The sequence below is a fragment of the Ophidiomyces ophidiicola genome (genome assembly GCF_022830035.1).
Source record: "Ophidiomyces ophidiicola strain CBS 122913 chromosome Unknown scaffold_6, whole genome shotgun sequence".
NCBI lineage: Eukaryota > Fungi > Ascomycota > Eurotiomycetes > Onygenales > Onygenaceae > Ophidiomyces > Ophidiomyces ophidiicola.
This window is the reverse complement of record NW_026054646.1, coordinates 428,540-447,557: the sequence shown is the minus strand read 5'-3', so window position 1 is coordinate 447,557 and position 19,018 is coordinate 428,540. Positions and strand designations below refer to the sequence as shown.

Sequence of the window (19,018 nt, the reverse complement as noted above, 5' to 3'; positions counted from 1 at the left end):
GGCCACGCCAGCAAGGTGCGAGAGATGAAAGCTTCCGGGAACTGACTTCCATTCCTTCAGCATAGCAATCAATGTGGCTGATCCGATGATGATAATACTACGTGTGCCACCGTATCGAGTTGCGTGGACGATAGCAGGCTTGTTTGGTCCACGATTATAGTAGTTACCTATCTCTGGAGACCGGCATGCCGGATATTTGACCCATGCTCATGCATGCAAACTTCACTGCTCTCACAAGACTTTGGAAACTCACTGTAAGGTCAAAGGGCGCCGGTAATATCACAGCTGACGGGTCTACCACACTCGCAATTATTAATAAGTACCGAGTACCAAAGGCCAGAACAATCCACAATTTCTATATAAATACAAACACAAAACATATCGATGACAGCGTAAAGTCATGCACACTCATCCAATCCAAAAACCAATGCAAACTGGGGTGTATTCAGCACACATGGTGCCGGCGTCGAAGGGAAGAAAAGGAGGGGAGCCTAGCTATCCGCCAACAAACCCATGGCCCCGAACGCCCAGCAAATCAACAGCACACAAGCAGACAATACCTACCTATCATACATACAGCCATTGTAGTTCACTGGTGAAACACATATGAAAAGAAAGGAAAAGAAAAGAAAAATAACAGAGCGGAAAAACAAAAATAATATGGTCAGATCATAGACAGCATCGACTGTACAGTCGACACTCCGCGGGGGTTGTTGACTGGGTTCCCGCTGCGCGTTGGAGCGCCGGGATACCCTAGCGCCAAAGGCACTGGCTTGGAGGCAGGTATCGACAGTGGGGACTGAGAGTAGGCATCCGCCGTCGACACCGTTCGGCGCTCCTCGCTCTCCCGCTGTCTTTTAAGAGCATCATCTGGCTTATAGTGATTGTGGCACTGCAAAAAAGAGGTTAGCCAAAAGAAAGACAAAAAAAAACAAGGCAGAAGCAAAATTTAACAACAAACGTACCTTATATGCATGCCTAAACCATGTCGTACCCTTCTTCTTGCTGGTCACCAGCCCCACCCACTGGTCACAGTTACCGCAGAGTCCTTCCCAGATGTTGGCACTGCCTTCTGTTCGCCGAATGTCCTTCGGGGCCGCGAACGCCTGGCCGGTAACCGCGCTGACGCCGTGCGTGAAGCTTTTGTCGTACCAGAACGCCGAGTTCTTCAGCACAAGCCAGCGCCCGGGCTTGCAGATCCCACACCACCCTTCACGCTTGTTGCCGTGGCCGCGCACCCACTTCGGCGTGTAGAGATCGTTCTCGAATCGCAGGTCTTGCTCGTGCGGGACCATCGTGGGGTCGGCTGGCATCATATCTTCAGGCGGAGGCGAGAGCGGCGTCTCCTTCAGCGGCCCAAGAAGATCGGGCGGCTCAGAGAGCCCTGCGAAGTCTTCGAAGTACGCCTGATCGGGATCGACATCGCTACGTAGTGTTCGCGGCACGCGCTGCGAGGCGACGGTCTCGGGAACAATGAACCGAGTGTTGTACTGGTCGTGGCTAGGGAACATCGAGTTCAGATAGACATTTCCCGGCTGAAGGGGGTTCGGTTGCGGAGGAGCCAGCGCCGTTGGGAAAAACTGGCACCCTCGGATCTGAGGGGATGTGTAGGCCGAAGAGTTGGCGGATTTGCGACCCATGTACGGAGAGGGGGCGAACGACGGCATGGATGTGACTGAGCTGTTAGACAGCCGTCTTCTACTCACTTCCAGAGAATAGGGGCTTGACTGTGGTCTTGGACGAGGAGATGGTGTTGGCCGTACAGGGCTTCGGAACCGTGTGGCATCAGAATGTCGCCTGGGAGAAGGCACAGGCGACAGCGGGGTTGAAGAAAAATAAACCGCGCTTTGCTGGGGGGTATAGGCGGCACATGTCACTGGCACCTCAGGGTATGCCGAAAATGTGAAGTCTAGAGATGGTGCAGTGCTTGCGAAGGAGTACGGCGAGAAAGAGAGCGGGGCAGAAACCGTCGCATTCAGCGCAAGTGGCTCGGGCTCTTCCAGACGAGGCTTCTTCCTCACGTTCGACTTCTCGTCAACGTCTTCTGTCAGAAGGCCGAGAGAGTCCACGAAAGGACTAGAATCCGCATCGCTGATGATGGAGCTTGAATGCACCGGTAAAGACAGCCGCTCGTAAAAGTCTATCGCCGGTTAGCATTTGTCCACGCAAGGATCCTTTTGGAACCTTTGGTCTTACCTTGAGGGGGGATTTCGGCAGGAAGAAGCGCATCTTGAGGCAAGGAATAACTTGGGGCTACCCAGGCGGGATCTTTAGCATCACTGTCTGCCATAGGGAGGGAATATATGTTGTGATATAGGGGTCGCGGCTGTTCGATATTAAGCTTAGGGGAAGAATTCTGTTTTCCGACGAAGAGGTTATCCTTCTGCTGCTCCCCCAATCCCTCAGGCATTGTTTTATGTGAATCCACCGTATTTTCGCCCATGAACTCGCTCATGTCGTGGATTCTTTTACCCCACGGCGGGAGAAACCGGACAGGGGAAAGCGTGGATGGCCAAAGATTCCTACCAGTAAGGTCATTAAGTCAAACGTTTCTATCTATTAAATATAATAAACATACTCTTGTGGGCCTTGCGTAGATATCGTTTTATTTGTTGACATCTTGGTTAAGTCGAGAAAAAAGTGGACACTAGGTTTAGTATCGTCACGAAAGAGCGCTGAAAAATAAGAAGTAGAGACCGTTCTCGAGGATGGGCTTCAATCATTAAGTAGATAATGAAAAAATGGAACAGATATAAAAGTAAATGAAGATGGAAAGGAAAGTGATATCTTTGTAAAGATCGAATGAATGGCCGAATAAATGAGGCTCAAGTTCAGGGGTATAGGCTGATGATGCCCAAGGCTGTCGCGAAAGGCTGGTATTGATTTAAAATCTGTGATAAGGTAATGATTGTAGAGCTTCACATCCTCTAACAGAAAAAAAACAAATATTTGAAAAGAGTGTGTTGGAAAAAGGAGTGACTTGAACCGTGTGGAGTTCAGGGCATCATACGAGAGAGGGAAGAGAAAAAAAAGAGGAATCCAGAAAGAAACAAAAAGACTATATCTATATCAATCCTTTCGGGCAGTAGTGATATGATATGGTCGCCCATTCGCGAAAATAAACAGCCTCGGCGGCAAAGGTTAACCCAATTTACCGAACCATTTTTTTTATCCGACACGATAAATCGCCAGGACGAGACGGGAGGGTCTCATCGCTCAGGCGTCGAGAAAAGGATTTGCGCATAAAAAGGCTTTCAGCTGTTTGACCGTGCTGTATCGAGAACAGGGGCGTCTCATCATCGCCGGGCCCAGGATGGCCGCCAAGAAACGCTGAGGAACAGATATTTATCAGACTGCACAGTCCAGCGCCGGGGCGAATCCCCTTCTGGCCGAGCGAATTTTTCCAGCAGAACGTGTAGATCACCATTGGCGCCAGCATGGGCCAGTTACGGCGGGGCATCGAAGCGCCCGACCCTCTCTGGGAGATGCGAAACTAACAGCGCGTCAGTGCGGTCGTAGAGGGGAGAACACAGAGCCGGGCGAGGCCCAGCCCCTGGGAGCAGTAGCGACATCTTGACGCCGTGCGAGAACAAGCAACCCTGGACGCCGGGCTGTGCGAGATGGCCCAAAGCAGGCGGGTGAAGCAGCGACGTCGAAATCTCAAACCGCGACGACGTTTGGGATGCACGAAGCGTGACCGCGCGGGGCCCGATCGGGCTTAGTACCGCCCCCGTGCTAGCCTGTTCGGGCCGCGTCTTCATCCTTTTTGACGACTTCAAACGCGACGGAGTCGGACGCTGGAAGTCTCCGGCTGGCGGATGCCGGCTTGTCGTCGAGCATGCGGCTGTTGTGCGGCGCCGTGGGGTCGCCAACCGTCGCTTCTGCGTCCCAGAGCAACCAGAACGTCCGCCTATCCTCGATGGGGCGCTTCGAAGCGGGGGCTCGCTGGGACGTTGCCGACCGGTACACCAGGGCGGCGTTCGGAGAATAGTTATTTGTCAGATCAGATTGTCCGACGGTGGAATGATGACACAGTTCTCCCTGGTGACCGCCACTTCGGAGCCATAGCGTAGGTTTTCAGCCCTACCTCCTGGCGCTCCAGCCTTGCTTGCACAACGGGCATGGGGCCCTGATTGTAGGTACGTTCCTCTTGGCTAGTTACCCTAACAAGCATGTACTAGAAGGCTAACAGGGAAGTCCTCAGATACATATCCGTCCTGAGACGCTGACCTCGCCTAGGCCCGAGGGTCAAGGCCATTTTTCAATAGTTTGCTTCTTAAACCCCACAGCTATCGTGCTTGATTTGCCGGTCTCGAAGGATTTAACTTTGTCAAAACGATTCTGAAAAACTTCGATGGCGACATCACTAGGGACAACGCCTACGGAGTACTTTAGGAGAGTCTGGCCGCTTCTCCAGGGCCGCTCCATCGAGACAATAGTATGTTGTAGTTAATGAAAATAACGACGAGTGAAAAACAAATATTGACTCTATCCCGCGTTCAATGCTAATATCAAAAAGGCCCCCCCTGCTATCGCAGTAAACCCGAGTTTATTATTGCAGCTAGACAAGATAGACAAGCAGGAATTTTTAGCCACATTTTCCTGGTGCAACAGATCACATTCTCGCGTGGTTCAACGGTCGGGCCAACCTTGGGCGGGCGCCACGTTGAACATGTTCCTTGGTCGCCAGTACTTGGTTTCCCTACTTGAGCATCCAGAAGCAAATTTTTGGCTCCTCCCCCCTGCTTGGCAATTGGGAGCCGGATGAGTCGGCTACTTTTGGTGTGGCAAGTATGTTCTCGGCGGGTAACGGAGGAAGCACCACCCTCATCACGAGGGAATAACGTCGTTGCAAGATTCCCGGTTCGGTAGCAAGTATTGAAACAAGTGCCATGTTTATTAAGCCCCAATGAGGATATCTGCGCGCCGGTGAGATGCTCCGTATACTATGAGCACCTACATCATTCTTGCCCTGAGTTAAGCCTAGTCTGGGCATCGCGGCAGGGAGATCAGTGGAGCTAAAGCTAGCTTGATGATCTTCAGGCACAACGTTCGGCCCCATTTTGTATTGAACAAAGGCTTACAACGGCACTCCACAAGCGCACTGCAAAATCCACATCAGTGACGACCCTGAACTGAAGCGCGCTACCCCGTATCGGCTGCTGGAGTCGATGGAAGGCCACTCATCCAAGACCTCACACTATCTCGTCTTGTGAAGCAATCCTATATTCCCGCCACCCTCCTTCTATGAAGGAAATTCGGGCGAGTATTTTTTGGGGAGAAACCATACTTATGAGTGAAGTAATTTATCCAATAACTCCGTACGGTGCACACATTTCGGGTCGGAGTTGGATGATGTGCTCATCATTTGAATAGCTATCGTCATTACACAGGGATGATGACAGATGCCCCAGCCGAAAAATACACGGCTACTTTCTCCCCATCCAAAAGCTCTTTATATACTTAATACTTCGTAAGCATTATTCAACTATTCCAGCACATTTGAATACTCATAGAGCGTGCTGCATAGTTATAACTAGTCAACTAGTGAATAATTTGGCTGCCATAGACTAGCTAGTTCACTCCATCTATGTCCTCTATGACCAAGGATCTAATACCAAGGTTCCAAAAGTGGTGGAACTGCAAGAAGAGGATAGGAATACCTCATAGCGTGAGCTCCGCTTGGATTGCAATATCCCGCCGCCTGGACACACCGCCTATCCGGGTCCTTGATCATGCAGACAACGTTTTGGCCATATAATAGTAGACACTCAAGGGTTGTTGGTAGGAAGAAAAGAAATATGAATCTGGAACATACAAGTCAAACAACACGTTGACGTGCACACCAGGATCAACATGTATTACTGATGTTGAAAAGATTCGCACCGCCAAACAGCACCCTTGGCAGTAGTACTGCCCTGGTCGGCATGATCATCGTCCAAAGGCTCTATTTAAGAGTGCCAGAAGCGCCTGCTAAATCCAAGGATGCCAGAGGCAAGTAGAGAGTGTCGTGCTGTTGGGATTTCGTATCCTTTCCGCGCAACCCAGTTCCGCGGCGGGCGGTTCTCTCAGAGGAACAAGAGTTCCCTTCTGTTTTGGAACGAGGCCCTTTCGCTTGGGCGAAGGAATAAGATCTCACGGGGAAGGGGAGGGTCAACCCCCGTTTTCTTGAAAGACTGGGCATCATAGGATCACACAATGACAAAAACTATTTATTTGCTTTACGAAGTACAAAAAAAGGTACGTGGTAGAGATTGGTAGCGCTTGGTTGCTAGTCTTCCTCCATTGGAGTGACTTCGTCCTTGAACATGGTAATGTTCTCCAGAACCTCCTGAACCTCTCGGTTCATATCATACGCTGAAGGGTTATCTTCCAAGATTCTCGTGAAATCTTGGATCACCATGTTTCGGATCTCCTCTACGCATTTAGCGCCCTTGTTTTCTAACTTAGCTGATAGCCGGCGTACTACTGCCATGACTTCATCCTGGGCCGACGCAAACATCGTTGGAATGTTCTCTGCAATCTGCCTTCCGACGACATTTCTCATACGTCGGTAGCAACCATCCCCTATGTATGACATTAATATTCCTCAAGAATCGTCTTGTGGAAATTTGACTGATGGCTTACCACTATATTGGGAAGCAATACTATACGCAGGGGTAAGGGCGCTTCGGACAGTTGGTTCGATTATACGACTCGCGTTTTGCTGTTCAAGACGGACCATTCCGTGCAATGACGAGTGTATATGTGCGAACATGTTTTTGTATCTTTTTAGTTGCGCTTGGAACCTTTTCCTCTGCTTCTCATTAGACGCAAGAACCACAAGATTGGCTTCTGCCTCTTGGTAGAAAAGGCTGGTTATCCGATTACAATTCTTGACAAGGCGTGTCAATGCAGCTGCGAAATCCTCGGTGAACGCTCTAGTATCGTTGTCAGTATTATCATCTATGGTTGAGATGGGTCAATCCGCCTACTTTTCCCAGCCGTTTTGAAGGGCAGTTAATAGAGGCTCACAGCTGTAATAATTAGTTTGTAATCCTTTGTAATGAAAAAGGGTGCTGCCTGATTCTTACAGATCGTAATTCAGATTCTGTAGTTAAGTGTTTCGTAAGTATAAATCTTGGGAAGTTAGGGGATAGAGAGAGGGAGACGAACGAAGGTTTGTGTACCCCTAGTATACTTTCCATTCCGTCGACAGATGGCTTTGAAAGTGTTCCATGCAAGCTGATCACCCCAACCTTCTAGGACGACAAGAGCCATTCTTTCGGCACGAGATGCAGCAGAAGCTAAGACAAGGTTAGATAATTACGCGAGGCATCAATACTTTGGTTGAGGTTTTACCAAGTTTGCTACAAACGACGATTTCAATGATCTGATGCAACGCATCGCCGAATTCCGCAATTTGCCGTTCGTAATGCTATAACATAGTCAGATCTGGCGCCAGACAGAATCTAGAGTAAAGATACTCACCCGTTCAAGATCCACTGACTTTTCGGCAAACCATTTCTGGTCTTTTATCCTCCTCTTGATCTCCAAGGCTGATGTCTTATCTACTGGCAAACCAAAGTTAAGCGAATTGAATAGTCGCTCCAAGTGGTCTAGAAATTCCAAACCCCTTTCTCGGCGACCAGGAAGCGTACTATCGGCACAATGGGCCTGAAGTTGGGGAATTTCCGTTTCATCAGAGGTTTGGAAACCTTTAATGACTTCTCGATCCTGTGTCATTCGGCCTTGAAGCTGCTGGTAGCTTCTGGACGACACACAAAAAACCGGAAGAGAGTCTGCAAGGCTCTGGTAATCCCGTGTCAACGGACCTTCTGGTTCCGTTTTCTTACCCTGGAGGTCAAGGTCTTGGATGCCCCCCGCAAAGTCTTCCTTGACGCAAGCTTTTACGGTTCTATTTCGAAGAGCAACGCACTCCCTCTCAAAAATTGAATTCAAGCCATCAATATCTCCCATTGCTAGTGCAACCTGGCCCTCGATGTCGGCAATATCTCTTTCTAGATTAGTTACTTGGCCTTTTAACTGCGACCTCATCTGGGATGTTTGCCCCAAGAGAGTAGTGGTATCTGGGCCACCTCGAGGGGAGTTAGCGTGTTCCAGAAGACTATCAAGCTCGGCATCAACGATCTCAAATTTTCCCTTAACGTCGGCTTTAGTGGCCTCTAACTCTCGTTCTCGAGCTCTTAAAGACACAATATTGGCCCTAAGGTTCTGTATTGCATCGCGTGTCTCCCCGTGAAGTTGAGAAATTGCTGCTGTCTGGGCAAACTCGACGAATGATATATCATCCGTTTTCGTACAAATGACTGAAACGAAATGCAGCGAACCGTCCATTTGAAGCTGGCGCTTAAAGCTGTCGCCCATAAGGTTCCTGGCGGTCTTGTTGTCCACAGCACGGACAACGGGTGCTAACACCCAGATACTGGAGCATTCCTTAAGATATTTATTCGCAACTTCAGCTCTAGCTGGGTTCGAATCCTGGATTCCAGGTAAATCTGCTATCACCGCACCCGTCTTCAGGATTGATGATTTAACATAGACGCGCACGACCCGAATTAGCGGCCAATATTCCATATCCGAAGAGCTGGTCAAGTTTCTATCTTTTGAATCGATGTATTGTTGGATTTCGCGGTAAAATGTATCTGGGTCATTATGTTCAAAACATTTTACCTGCCCAAGGATATCAACTACTCTCTCGTGATTCAAGAAGTCGTCGATATTAGAATTTTCGGTGTTTTGATAGCCAGTGCCATAAACTGCCTTGATCATCGCAAGAGCGATTGTAGATTCATTGTTCTTATCATTCCTCAACGTATTATCCGACGTTTGGTCGCTGATGTCGCCGAAGAGGACCCGCAAATAGGAAGCCCATTCTTCACGAGTAATGAATTCCACTTCAGCTCGGTAAGGAGTAGAATCATGATTATAGGCTATTTCAACAACTGTAGCGGTGGAAGCGCGCATGCCATTCGTAGGCACAATTCGTTCCTCATCAATAAGAGCATTGATCAGAGACGACTTGCCTGCTCCGGTTTCTCCGAAGAGGCCAATGACGTGCCTTTTATAGATATTCGATTTCTTTTCAACTTCCTCGATCTCTCGAAGCCAGGCTTTGCCAGCGTACCTAGTGTATATTTCTTTGAGTTTCTGAAGATGGCCTAAGCCTTCTTTGATGCCATTCTGAATGTTTTTGATGGAGGAATCACCATTGACAAACAATTCAGGATTTTCAAAAAGAGATGCTAGGCTTGATCTGCCAGAAATCTCCATCGAATTTGCGGTCATATTCTAATTTGGCGGAAGGATCAGACTATATCGACAGGAGCATTATCAAGTATGCAGGAACAGAGCACAAAGGTCTTTACTTACTTTGAAAGCACCTTGAAGACTGGTAATTGCAGTTAGTTGAAATAGAGGCAGTCAAGCAAAATAAATTCCTAAATGAAATTGGTAGATAGTATACCAACACAAGTTTCAAAAGGTGGTCAAGACAAAAGGTTGATAAGAGAAAGAGTAACAGAAGATAATATGGCAGTTCAAGTTTTTTATCAAATTGTTAACGTGTTGGTAAATAAACAGCAGCCTGAGTCATTGACTGAGAAACAAGGCCGAGCATTTTTATCGGCTGGGGAACAGACTCAACATGTGCATAGCTGTTTATTTGCCGAGAGACGCCAAAGTTGAAAGAGATGCATACTATGTGCTAGATGTTGAATGGAGGATAGACCTCAACTGTAAAGAGTTGCTAGTTGAGGAAAAAACAGAGGATGGACAAAGATGGAGTGGTGGATGAAAGTACCACATAGTTCTTTGATATCTGATGGAGGTATCCATTTTTCTGACATGTTTGGGGAAATGGAAAGGGAACAAGTGTGGGGTTTCCACTTGATTAAAAAGGAACATCCGGCTAATACCCATTGGTTGTACAGTGTAGTAATGCCATCACTGATCACGCATATAGACGTCACCTGCAATCTAATCTATTCCAGCATTTGATGTCTCCGGCAGCGCAAGCCAAAGACGTGCACCGCTTAGAGGACGCTATATATACCTCCCCGCGATATAGTGGTATGGCACTGATTGTTAACCCATTGAATGCATACTGAGTTTAATTCACTTAATTCGAGTCCTGAAGAAAAAGGTCCAGATTAGAGATATGCTAGATTTCGTCTAACAAAAGGTAACACTCACGGTCTGAATGTTCCACTCTGCCCGTCAGAGGGAGCCTAATGGGGCAAAATGTCGAGCTCCGCGAATACCCAAAAACAAAGCCTTCAAGACTTCAGAGCTTCGGTAATTCTTCCACGTCAAATGCGTCTGTAAATGTCACGTTGTCGAAGTGGAGTTTAGGGAGCCCCGCGCCACAAGCACCCACTGCCCATCTGCGCTTGTTCTTCGACCAACATCGTCGGCATGCTCAACAGGATCGTAGGCAGGCAGTGCTTGGTCGTGATTGATACAGTTATATATGCTGCTAAGCGTATAATGACCTGGCAGCTGCGCAAAAAGCAGATCTTCTTCGGCATAATTGACTGTAGACGTGGAAGAAAGTGACGATGGACCACGGGGCTCTTTTCTTACGGCGTCGGCCACGGCGAGGTTTTCTTTGGCAAACAGCCACATCTGCTGTTTGGAGTCCCAGACAAGATTTGCCCCAACTGTTGCACGTCGTGGGGTCTTTTTATTGGGAGTTGCAAAAGCGTCCTCTTCCATCCGACCATCCTCGCTCTTGGGCTTCTTCAACTTGGCCCATAAGCTCCTGCAGCGATTAGAGCGGGAATCGTTTGGATTTTGGCAGGTATCTGAATTTCGTTCGATTTTGGTATCGGTTGGGAACATCCTGGAGGCTTCTCCCTGTGGCACAAGGTGTTGGGTAACGGAATAAGCGGTGCTGTATCCTCCCCTCACCCAGTCAGAGTCGGTAGACTGCCGTGTCCGGTTCATTGTTCTTCCCTCTGTCTATCCGGGTGTGTTGCAATATCCGACTTATTATATTCCTCGACGAAGGGCAAATCAGCCCTATATAAACCTGGGACTTTTCCGCGCCCTCTCAGCACGCACAGAATAATGTCGTCAACATGGTGGAATAGAAATTCCACGAGGGCGGAACCAACAATCACAAGGTGAGATATATACCCATGCGCAAAAATTCTTTGGCCACATGGCTGAATATATTTGCCCCATTCCCAACAGAGGCGGCGGAGGCGGACGGGCCAAACCAACTAACCGTGTTATAGGCGTGCATGGATTCGTATTTCGTCAAGAAAGCCCCGAGATGGCGAAAATCCGGCTGATTCATCAGTTTGAATCACGGATAGCCGGGACCCGCGCTAAAGCAAGGGATCATTTAATTGTCCGCATACGACGGTGTCAGGCACGCAAATTGGCCACAATCACACCGTCAATGTCAATGCCACCCAGAGTGCTGGTGAGGAGATGATGCTCATCGGCAGTAACATAATTGGGCGTCTCGGCCGCGAGGATCAGGCCTGTTGAAATTCGTAGACTAGGGGGGCATGTTAAGGGCCGTCTTGTGCGCTGTTGACGTTTTTTGCCCAAGCCATCCGAAGCGTCGAGAACTCGCCCGGTCCTCGCACGACATAGAGATCAGTGGTTCGGGGCAACGACGGCTGGCGAACTTGGCAGCAGCCAGACCAACTTCGGGCGCGATCTGGCCAATCCTGGATGGAGAGTGTGGCCGCTGAAGCTTCTGGCGGGCGCCTCGTATGGCGGTCTCGTTTCATTATTCCGCAGAAGTGACCTAAGCGCGGCAAGGAAATTTTATGCTTTGAATACGGGGTGCTTCGAGAGGGGTTTGACTGGGAGACACGTTGAATCAAGCCGGACACCAAAAGAAAGGAGCAGCTGCCGAGTCGCTAGTTAACTAGTTAACTAATTATAAATAGAATTGGGTCCCAAGGTTGATGATCACTTGGTGCTCGATCCCTGCTGTTGGGAGGTGTTGGAACCACGACAGCGTCCAAGATCCGGTGCTCTTCAGATGATTCGGAGAGGTTGGAAAGGGTGAAACGGAGTGCGTTCGGGCCTAACTAACTACCCGCCATTCCCAGCAACGTGCTTTTGGCCCTAACTCTCTTCTACAACATCCAGTCTTCGGCCGGCCGGCAGCCACTTGCTGGCCCGCTAATTGCTGGAGCAGCTGAGTACTCCGTATGCCCTTCGCGGTGAGGAAATCCCAGTTGTTTTTCTTTTCAATATTGCGACAACGTACTTCGTGCCAGACGATCATCTTCCACCAACCATGACTTCAAATCCCAATGCCCAGCCATCCTAATCTCCCGACTCAATTCATAAATTCCAGGTTAATAATGCGTGAGATCGCTAGCCATGTAAAAAGACACGAATTTCCTCCTATTTATGCCGTATGTTAGGGCGATGGTGCCGAATGACGAGATAATAATCACTGTGAATCCCCAAAAACCATGGAGGGTGTATGGCGTACTACCTAGTTAGTTGGTAAACGTCTGCAGGAATCCTTCCAGCATGTTCCATTGTTGGGGAGCAGCCACCTGGGAAAGAACATTGTGGTTACGAATCCCACTATCCTCAAAGATAGTTTATCGACAGAGAAGTCTTCTACTCTCGATGAATAAGATTTCTCTCTATGAGAGTAAGCTTACTGACTGCTGAGAATTAAAAAAGCATTCAGAGTGGGACAGTAGAGATAATATAAATATATGCTAGATTAAGATATCAAGGATAATACATGCTGAATCTAAACTTGAGCCACGGAGTAGAAAAGTACCTATACCATAAGCTATGGGTGCACTATACATGTCAACTGAACTTGGTGATCATTTACACATTTACTGGAACGTCTTAATTGGTGACTTGAAACGAACAATCCATACATTTGAGAGGAGAGCTAGTATTCATCTCTGGTTCGTATGAAATAGTTGATTGGAGGGTCAAATACAACGATGCTGCAGTCCTCAGCGGAGTCAGCCGAGAACAATTCGTCAAGGGGGGGGGGGGCACGGTTCGTTGACGTAAAGCGGAAACGCCGCCTCTCGGCCTAGTGATAGTTACTAGTGTGAAGAAAGAGCCCAGCATAGTGGTCCAGCCATTACAAATACTGCACAGCAGCGGGTTCAATTATCGCTGGTACAAAAAACATAGCCTCCATGCTGAGTCGGATTTTCCGGCCTAGATCCTTGCTCGGCCGTTATCAAAGCGAAAATAGACCTGCATTGGCGGTGCGATGAATGTGTCCCATCTTCACATTACACTGCGGATACAAAGATCGTGTCGACCAAAATCGAACCATTGAGGTTTGTTTGATGTCGTTGAGATCGCGCTGGTGGCTGAGAGTTGCCTGAGTCAGTTAGTGAACTAACCAAACTTTATCCCAATTCCCACGTGAGCTAGTTACTCTACAGACTAACGTTTTATAACTAGGACTACATCATCTACGGCTGTCGAGGCATGGGCAGCTTGTTTGCGGAGTACTCGGAACATATAAGTTCACCTTTCTTTCACCAGACTGACTACCAAGACCATTCATACTCAATGGACGGAACGGCACGCGCGGCATGTTCGCACCTTGAACCCAGAACCTTGTCGGGCTTAAGACCAACGAGTAGGCCGAGACGGCGGAACTAATAATAGAATTTCCCCCATCCAACAGCTTGCCACTGGCGTCATGTTGTCGCTCATTGGCATGCCCTCTTCAGCTCGAGAAAATTTCATCTCGAATAAGAAATGCCGGACGTGAGCTCTCACGAAGGATCACCACAGCCGTTTTCACAATGTGCGGTGAATTTTTTTTAATTGCGTCACGGCTGAGATGCCAGCACAGAGGAATGTCAATGCGCTACTCCAAATTAGCAACAAGCTGAACTACACCCGGATTGGAGCTGGCTAGCTATTTCATATAAACATTGAATATACCGATATGCCACTTTCACGTTGGGCCACCTTTTTCAGCAGAAGTTTTGTGGGGGAATCCTAACATCATGCGAGCAATCTCCTCGCCATCAGCGCAGCATTGTTCTGCAACTCATAAGATATCCAGCCGGACTCTTGCAATACTATCATTGCAAATTTTTTATTTTATTTTATTTTATTTTATTTTATTTTATTTTTTTTTTTTTGAGTCGCAAATACAAATCTTTTCACCGTGGTTCGCAAGTCAGACGCAGCGTTATGTGTTGACTATCTAAGCAACCCGTATTCGCTGGTAGCAGCTGCAGGCTTGGTGATGATCTCGGTAAACGCTTCCCAGCCACAGTGAGGGGAAAATGATTTATATTATGCTCTCCCGCTCATTTTATCAGGCTCAGCCTATCACCCGCCTGCTTTCTGGGGAAGGCTCAAGCCTTCTAAGTGGTGAAAGTTCGCCAAGTTGTGACAAGTCTTGCCTAAATGTCACTGAGTGTCCGATTTATCGATGATACTAAGAGCATGTGCGCCATTCTTTTAACAGCACTGGGGGATATTAATAGGCGCAATTCAAGAACGCAACCAACAGATCCAAGTCCTTACTCCAAGAAATAGCCTGGAGTCAGCTTTGACGCCAGGAGGGCCTGCTATCCCATTATGGATATCATTTTTCAACAGTTGCTGTTACTTAATCTGATAGTCATCTGTGTCAGAGATAACATTACCTGCACTTATAAATATACTAATCTCTGTAGGTATCTTGCATGCAATCCAGATTGCAGTAGTCATGCACTTGAGCAACTAGGAATTAAAAAAAAGGTATGAGGCCAGTCAAAACACATATCCTTTTCACATACCATGGACTTAATAACGCGCTGCCTGGTATCGACATGACATTTAATATGTAATAGAAATTTTTATATGTCATGCCCATTCTAGATAATTTGGTGCATTCTCTTGACGTTGTATGCGACCAGAGATTATGAGCCTGATGGCCTCAAGACAATTCTCAACAGAAAACCCTTTTGAAAATTCAAGACTCCAAGGTTATGGGACTATGGCTGTGCAAAGCGCAAAGATGCCTTCCCTTTTATTGGAAATATTGTTTCAAAATAGCAAGGGTTTTGATTTCACTGTCAGCAACCACAGAAAATAACTAGCTTTTATGTAGTCACCCTTGAGATAGCAATTTTTATTTATAGCTGCGATATGATCTGAGGTGTAGTGGATCCTTGTGGAACTATCCACCATACCGCCTTAAGTGTCTTATGAGTTCCCTGCTGGCATTCCTGCGATCACCTCTTTCTTTTAAATGTGTTGAACACTTGCTCTCCAAATGCTAAGAGCGCTCAGAAAATTTACTACACGTCGATATGGCAGACCTGAATTTTCTTTATCGATAACATGTCGAGGTAAGTAGGGAAAGGGGTTTGGTGCAAAGGCAGCTTCTTTCAGTTTCTGATTGATCAAATAGGTGCATCCATTACGCAGGAGGAGCTTTTCGCTTACACTAATGGCCATTTTCTTGCCAACGAAGAATACCAGCTAAACAGAAGATACGTCCGATTCAATGTGGATGAGCTTTGCAATACTGCTGCAGCAGTCGGTGGAAAGCCTAGTCAGGTCGCAGCCATTGAAAAAATAGAAGGAGGTTTTGGCAAGGCTTTCTTGATGAAAAAGGAGAATGGATCTGAAGTGATAGCAAAAATTCCATGCCACATTGCTGGCCCTCCCACCTTAACGACAGCTGGCGAAGTCGGCGCTCTCGAATACCGTACGCTATATTGGGATAATTCTACTCCCAGTGGCTAATATCCTATAAAATAGTCAGAAAACACACTAGCATCCCTGTCCCTCATGTTCTTGCATGGTGTTCGAACAGCTCGAATGCTGTTGGTGCAGAATATATCATCATGGAGAAAGCCGCCGGCGTTCCACTGTTTCAAGTTTGGGGTAGTATGGCCGAATTTGATCAGTTACAATTAATCAGAAACTTGACCCAGATCGAGGCTCAATTATCAGCTATTCATTTCCCTGCTTATGGAGGACTGTATCTGCGAGCGGATATAGAACAACCAAACAAGCCCCTCGATGGACTTGATCCATCTTTCTGTATTGGACCTTCTTGTGATCGGGGATATAATCCGGATCCAAGTCTGGACTTCGATAAAGGACCTTGTGAATCCCCTGGGTATTTTGATAGTTCATATACTAACTACTCATAGGGTATTCAATTTCAACCCTTGGTGTTTCTATTGCAAAGCGCGAAATGCTACGAATATTAAAGAACGGCCCGCAGAACCAAACACACTTTTATAAAGGAGATGTCAAAGAACAAACTGAACTCTTACAAGAAACAGAGAGTGTAATGGAACTTCTGGACTCGAACGAATTATTAAAAGGGGAAGCCTCCCAGCCTATTATATGGCATACTGACCTTCATATGGGAAACATTTTCGTCGCCTCTGATGAGTGTTCAAGAATAGTATCCCTTATCGACCTCCAGTCGATTTCTGTTCTCCCTGCATTTCTCCAGGCCCAATGGCCAGTCTTCCTCAGACCCCCACAGAACTACGATTACGAGAGGGGGATATTTAAGGTGAAACTGCGCGATGATTTCGATACCCTAGATGAGGATGGCAAGATGCTTGCAATGCGCGAATGGTCCCAAGTAAAGTTGGCAAAGGCTTATGAGATCTCAACTCTGCTTGAGAATAAACCGGCGCATAGGGCCATGAACGTACCCCGTGTCTTCCGGGAGTTATTTCTTCGATGCGGAGAAGTCTCCGAAATTGGCGTTCTCCCGCTTCGTGCATGCTTGATAGAACTCTTTCAGAATTGGTCGGACCTTGGGTTTTCTGTAGAATGCCCTTTATCCTTTACGCAGGAGCAGGTCGATACGCACGATCGCCAATTCTCTGAGTATCAAGGTTGGTATAAGATTCAGGCTCTTGCGCGAGAATGCCTTGACACTGATGCCGAAGGATGGGTCGCACCGGGATTGGATGTGAATGAAAAGAGGATGCAGAATGAAAAATTGTTGAGTATGTACATTCAAACCGTTGCTGGGGAGAAATCTTCAGAAGAGGCCAGAGCCATATGGCCTTTCCCGGTCAAGGCAGGAGTATGATCTGAGCATTTTGTCATGTTGGATTGATAGATGAATAGAAAGCTGGAGGCTGTCATGATAGTTCTCATCTCCATAGAACCGGATAGTTATCCACCTTACTTAGGCTATGGCAAACAAGGACTACTGTCCCTCTCAACCACCCACCATCTTAACTTTACACCATGCAACTCCGGAGCCAATGTATGAAACAGAGTCTGTGCCTGAATGAAAATTTGGAAGGAAACGGGAGTGGATCACACTTAATTAGGCTAGCATATTGTCTATTTAGGTATAGTGTCTGTGGGGGTGTTCATTTAACTAAACTCCACCGTTTACAGAAAAATAGGCGCCATTGTTGAGAAACACATCAACCGGAAATGAAGTTAAAAAAGAGGCATTGGAGGAAGCCACCGTTTCTAGGTGAGTAAGGGCGAAATATTGTCTTTTGAGAAATACAAATATCCACAAATAGGAGGAAACATATGTCCTAATCAGCAATCCATTGCCACGAGGAGAAAATGATGGCAAAAGTATCCTCGAGATCTTAGCCACCACCGACGCCGAGGGTATCCATCGTTCTGCTCTACCCTGCCCGGCCCGTCCTGCCTTAGAGAGAAAGCCCAAATTGAACGCTCCAATAGCACGCCTAACGTCCTGATTCTACAAGCATGACGACAGGGGTATTAAAGGGGCAGATCGTGGGTATCATCAATGGAGAAGATATCTATGCGAAAAGAACAGCAACGACAGCAGCAACACCTACAGCGAAGAAAGAGCCGCTGAAGGTGTTGGCAGCACCCTCAAAGATTGGGGGGCCACTAATTGGTTCTGTCAGTTTATTGTTCCGAAGCAAGAGCATTCATAAGTGAACTTACGTAGAGGACGGCTGAGGGGGGACGCCAGTGCCGCTGGGAGCTCCGGGGACGGTGCCAGAAGGAACCCAGGTGGATCCAGGTTGGCCGGGCTGGCCGGGTTGAGTGCCGGATGGAGCGGGAGTGGGCCAGAGAGTAACGATGGAGGTCATCTCAGTGGGAATGCAGGTGGTGTAGGTGACCACGGAGGTGCTTGGGCCGGGATTGCCACCAGTTGGGTAAGGTGGGTTCTCGCTCTTGATGGGGTTGCCGCTGCTGCTGGGAGATGGGACACCGCTGGGAAGACCAGTTGGGATAACAGTGCCAATGGAGATGTGGGTGCGGGTGGAGTGAGATGGGCAGTCGCTGACCTCTGGTCCACAGTCGGTCACGGTGATGTACTCAGTAGAGTAAGAGGTCTCGCTCGGCTTTCCTGGGCCGACACCAGTGCCAGTAGAGACTGGAGCCGAGACGGGAGGAGTGGGGAGGCCAGTCTGGCTGGGGTGCTTGCCAGGGCAGTCGGTGACTTCAGGGCCACAAGAAGTGATAGTGACCTCGCGGGTAGAGTAGATAGTCTGGTCATACTCGTAGGCGGGAATGGCGAGCGCAGCGCCAGCGAAGAGGGCAACAGAAGTAGCAGTGAAACGCATTTTGACTTGGATTATATAGAAATGGGCGTTAAAAATTGGTGGGTGTCGTTGAAAGAATGAAAATGTACAGTATTAGTCTGATATTAAAAGAATGTGGGCGACCGAAGTCGAAAAGGAGAGACAGCAAGCGGTTGCTTGGGAAGATCGGTATAGTAGTGGCTGATGGAGAAGAGAAGAGGAAACATAAACGCCATGGGGACGGCCAGCAACTTTTGTAGCAGAGGGGAGATTGCACAGGAGATCATGCCCCTGACCCAATAAGGGGCATTACTCGGGAAGAGGGGGTATAGAGACGGGGGACCGGCGGTCGGCATGCCTGGAGTGAGGGGCCCCTGGAACGCCGGGGGGCTGTTTTGGGGCGCCACCGCACAAACAAACCCGCCGTCCCGCGCATCGCTCAGGGGGCCCCTGCCCGGCGGCGGTGCTTGTGTGCGATGATTCGCCGCCACAGCCAGTCGCGGTGGAGCCAGTTGCGCCGCTAAGCTCACCAGAGTTCGCCCGTT

At 48.2% G+C, this 19,018-nt stretch overlaps 4 protein-coding genes across 4 annotated transcripts; 1 reads left to right on the top strand and 3 right to left on the bottom strand.

Annotated features, from left to right (window-relative positions):
• Window positions 1-664: 664 nt before the first annotated feature.
• On the bottom strand, window positions 665-2,619 carry LOZ57_002304 (uncharacterized protein; the record flags this gene model as incomplete). Its single annotated transcript, XM_049251379.1, has 4 exons — window positions 665-892; window positions 966-2,140; window positions 2,197-2,522; window positions 2,579-2,619. The coding sequence occupies 4 exons, from the start codon at window positions 2,617-2,619 to the stop codon at window positions 665-667; spliced, it is 1,770 nt and encodes a 589-aa protein (XP_049109679.1).
• A 3,652-nt stretch (window positions 2,620-6,271) lies between these two features.
• LOZ57_002303 (uncharacterized protein) lies at window positions 6,272-10,947 on the bottom strand (the record flags this gene model as incomplete). The annotated part of the gene is made up of 9 exons (XM_049251378.1): window positions 6,272-6,567; window positions 6,628-6,920; window positions 6,975-7,016; window positions 7,074-7,090; window positions 7,156-7,286; window positions 7,342-7,417; window positions 7,471-9,291; window positions 9,373-9,391; window positions 10,379-10,947. 9 exons carry the CDS (start codon window positions 10,945-10,947, stop codon window positions 6,272-6,274), a joined length of 3,264 nt encoding a protein of 1,087 aa, XP_049109678.1.
• A 4,294-nt stretch (window positions 10,948-15,241) lies between these two features.
• LOZ57_002302 (uncharacterized protein) lies at window positions 15,242-17,035 on the top strand (the record flags this gene model as incomplete). Its single annotated transcript, XM_049251377.1, has 4 exons — window positions 15,242-15,317; window positions 15,380-15,679; window positions 15,733-16,083; window positions 16,131-17,035. The coding sequence occupies 4 exons, from the start codon at window positions 15,242-15,244 to the stop codon at window positions 17,033-17,035; spliced, it is 1,632 nt and encodes a 543-aa protein (XP_049109677.1).
• Window positions 17,036-17,738: 703 nt separating this feature from the next.
• Window positions 17,739-18,515, bottom strand: LOZ57_002301 (uncharacterized protein; the record flags this gene model as incomplete). The annotated part of the gene is made up of 2 exons (XM_049251376.1): window positions 17,739-17,832; window positions 17,890-18,515. The coding sequence occupies 2 exons, from the start codon at window positions 18,513-18,515 to the stop codon at window positions 17,739-17,741; spliced, it is 720 nt and encodes a 239-aa protein (XP_049109676.1).
• Between the last annotated feature and the right edge of the window lie 503 nt (window positions 18,516-19,018).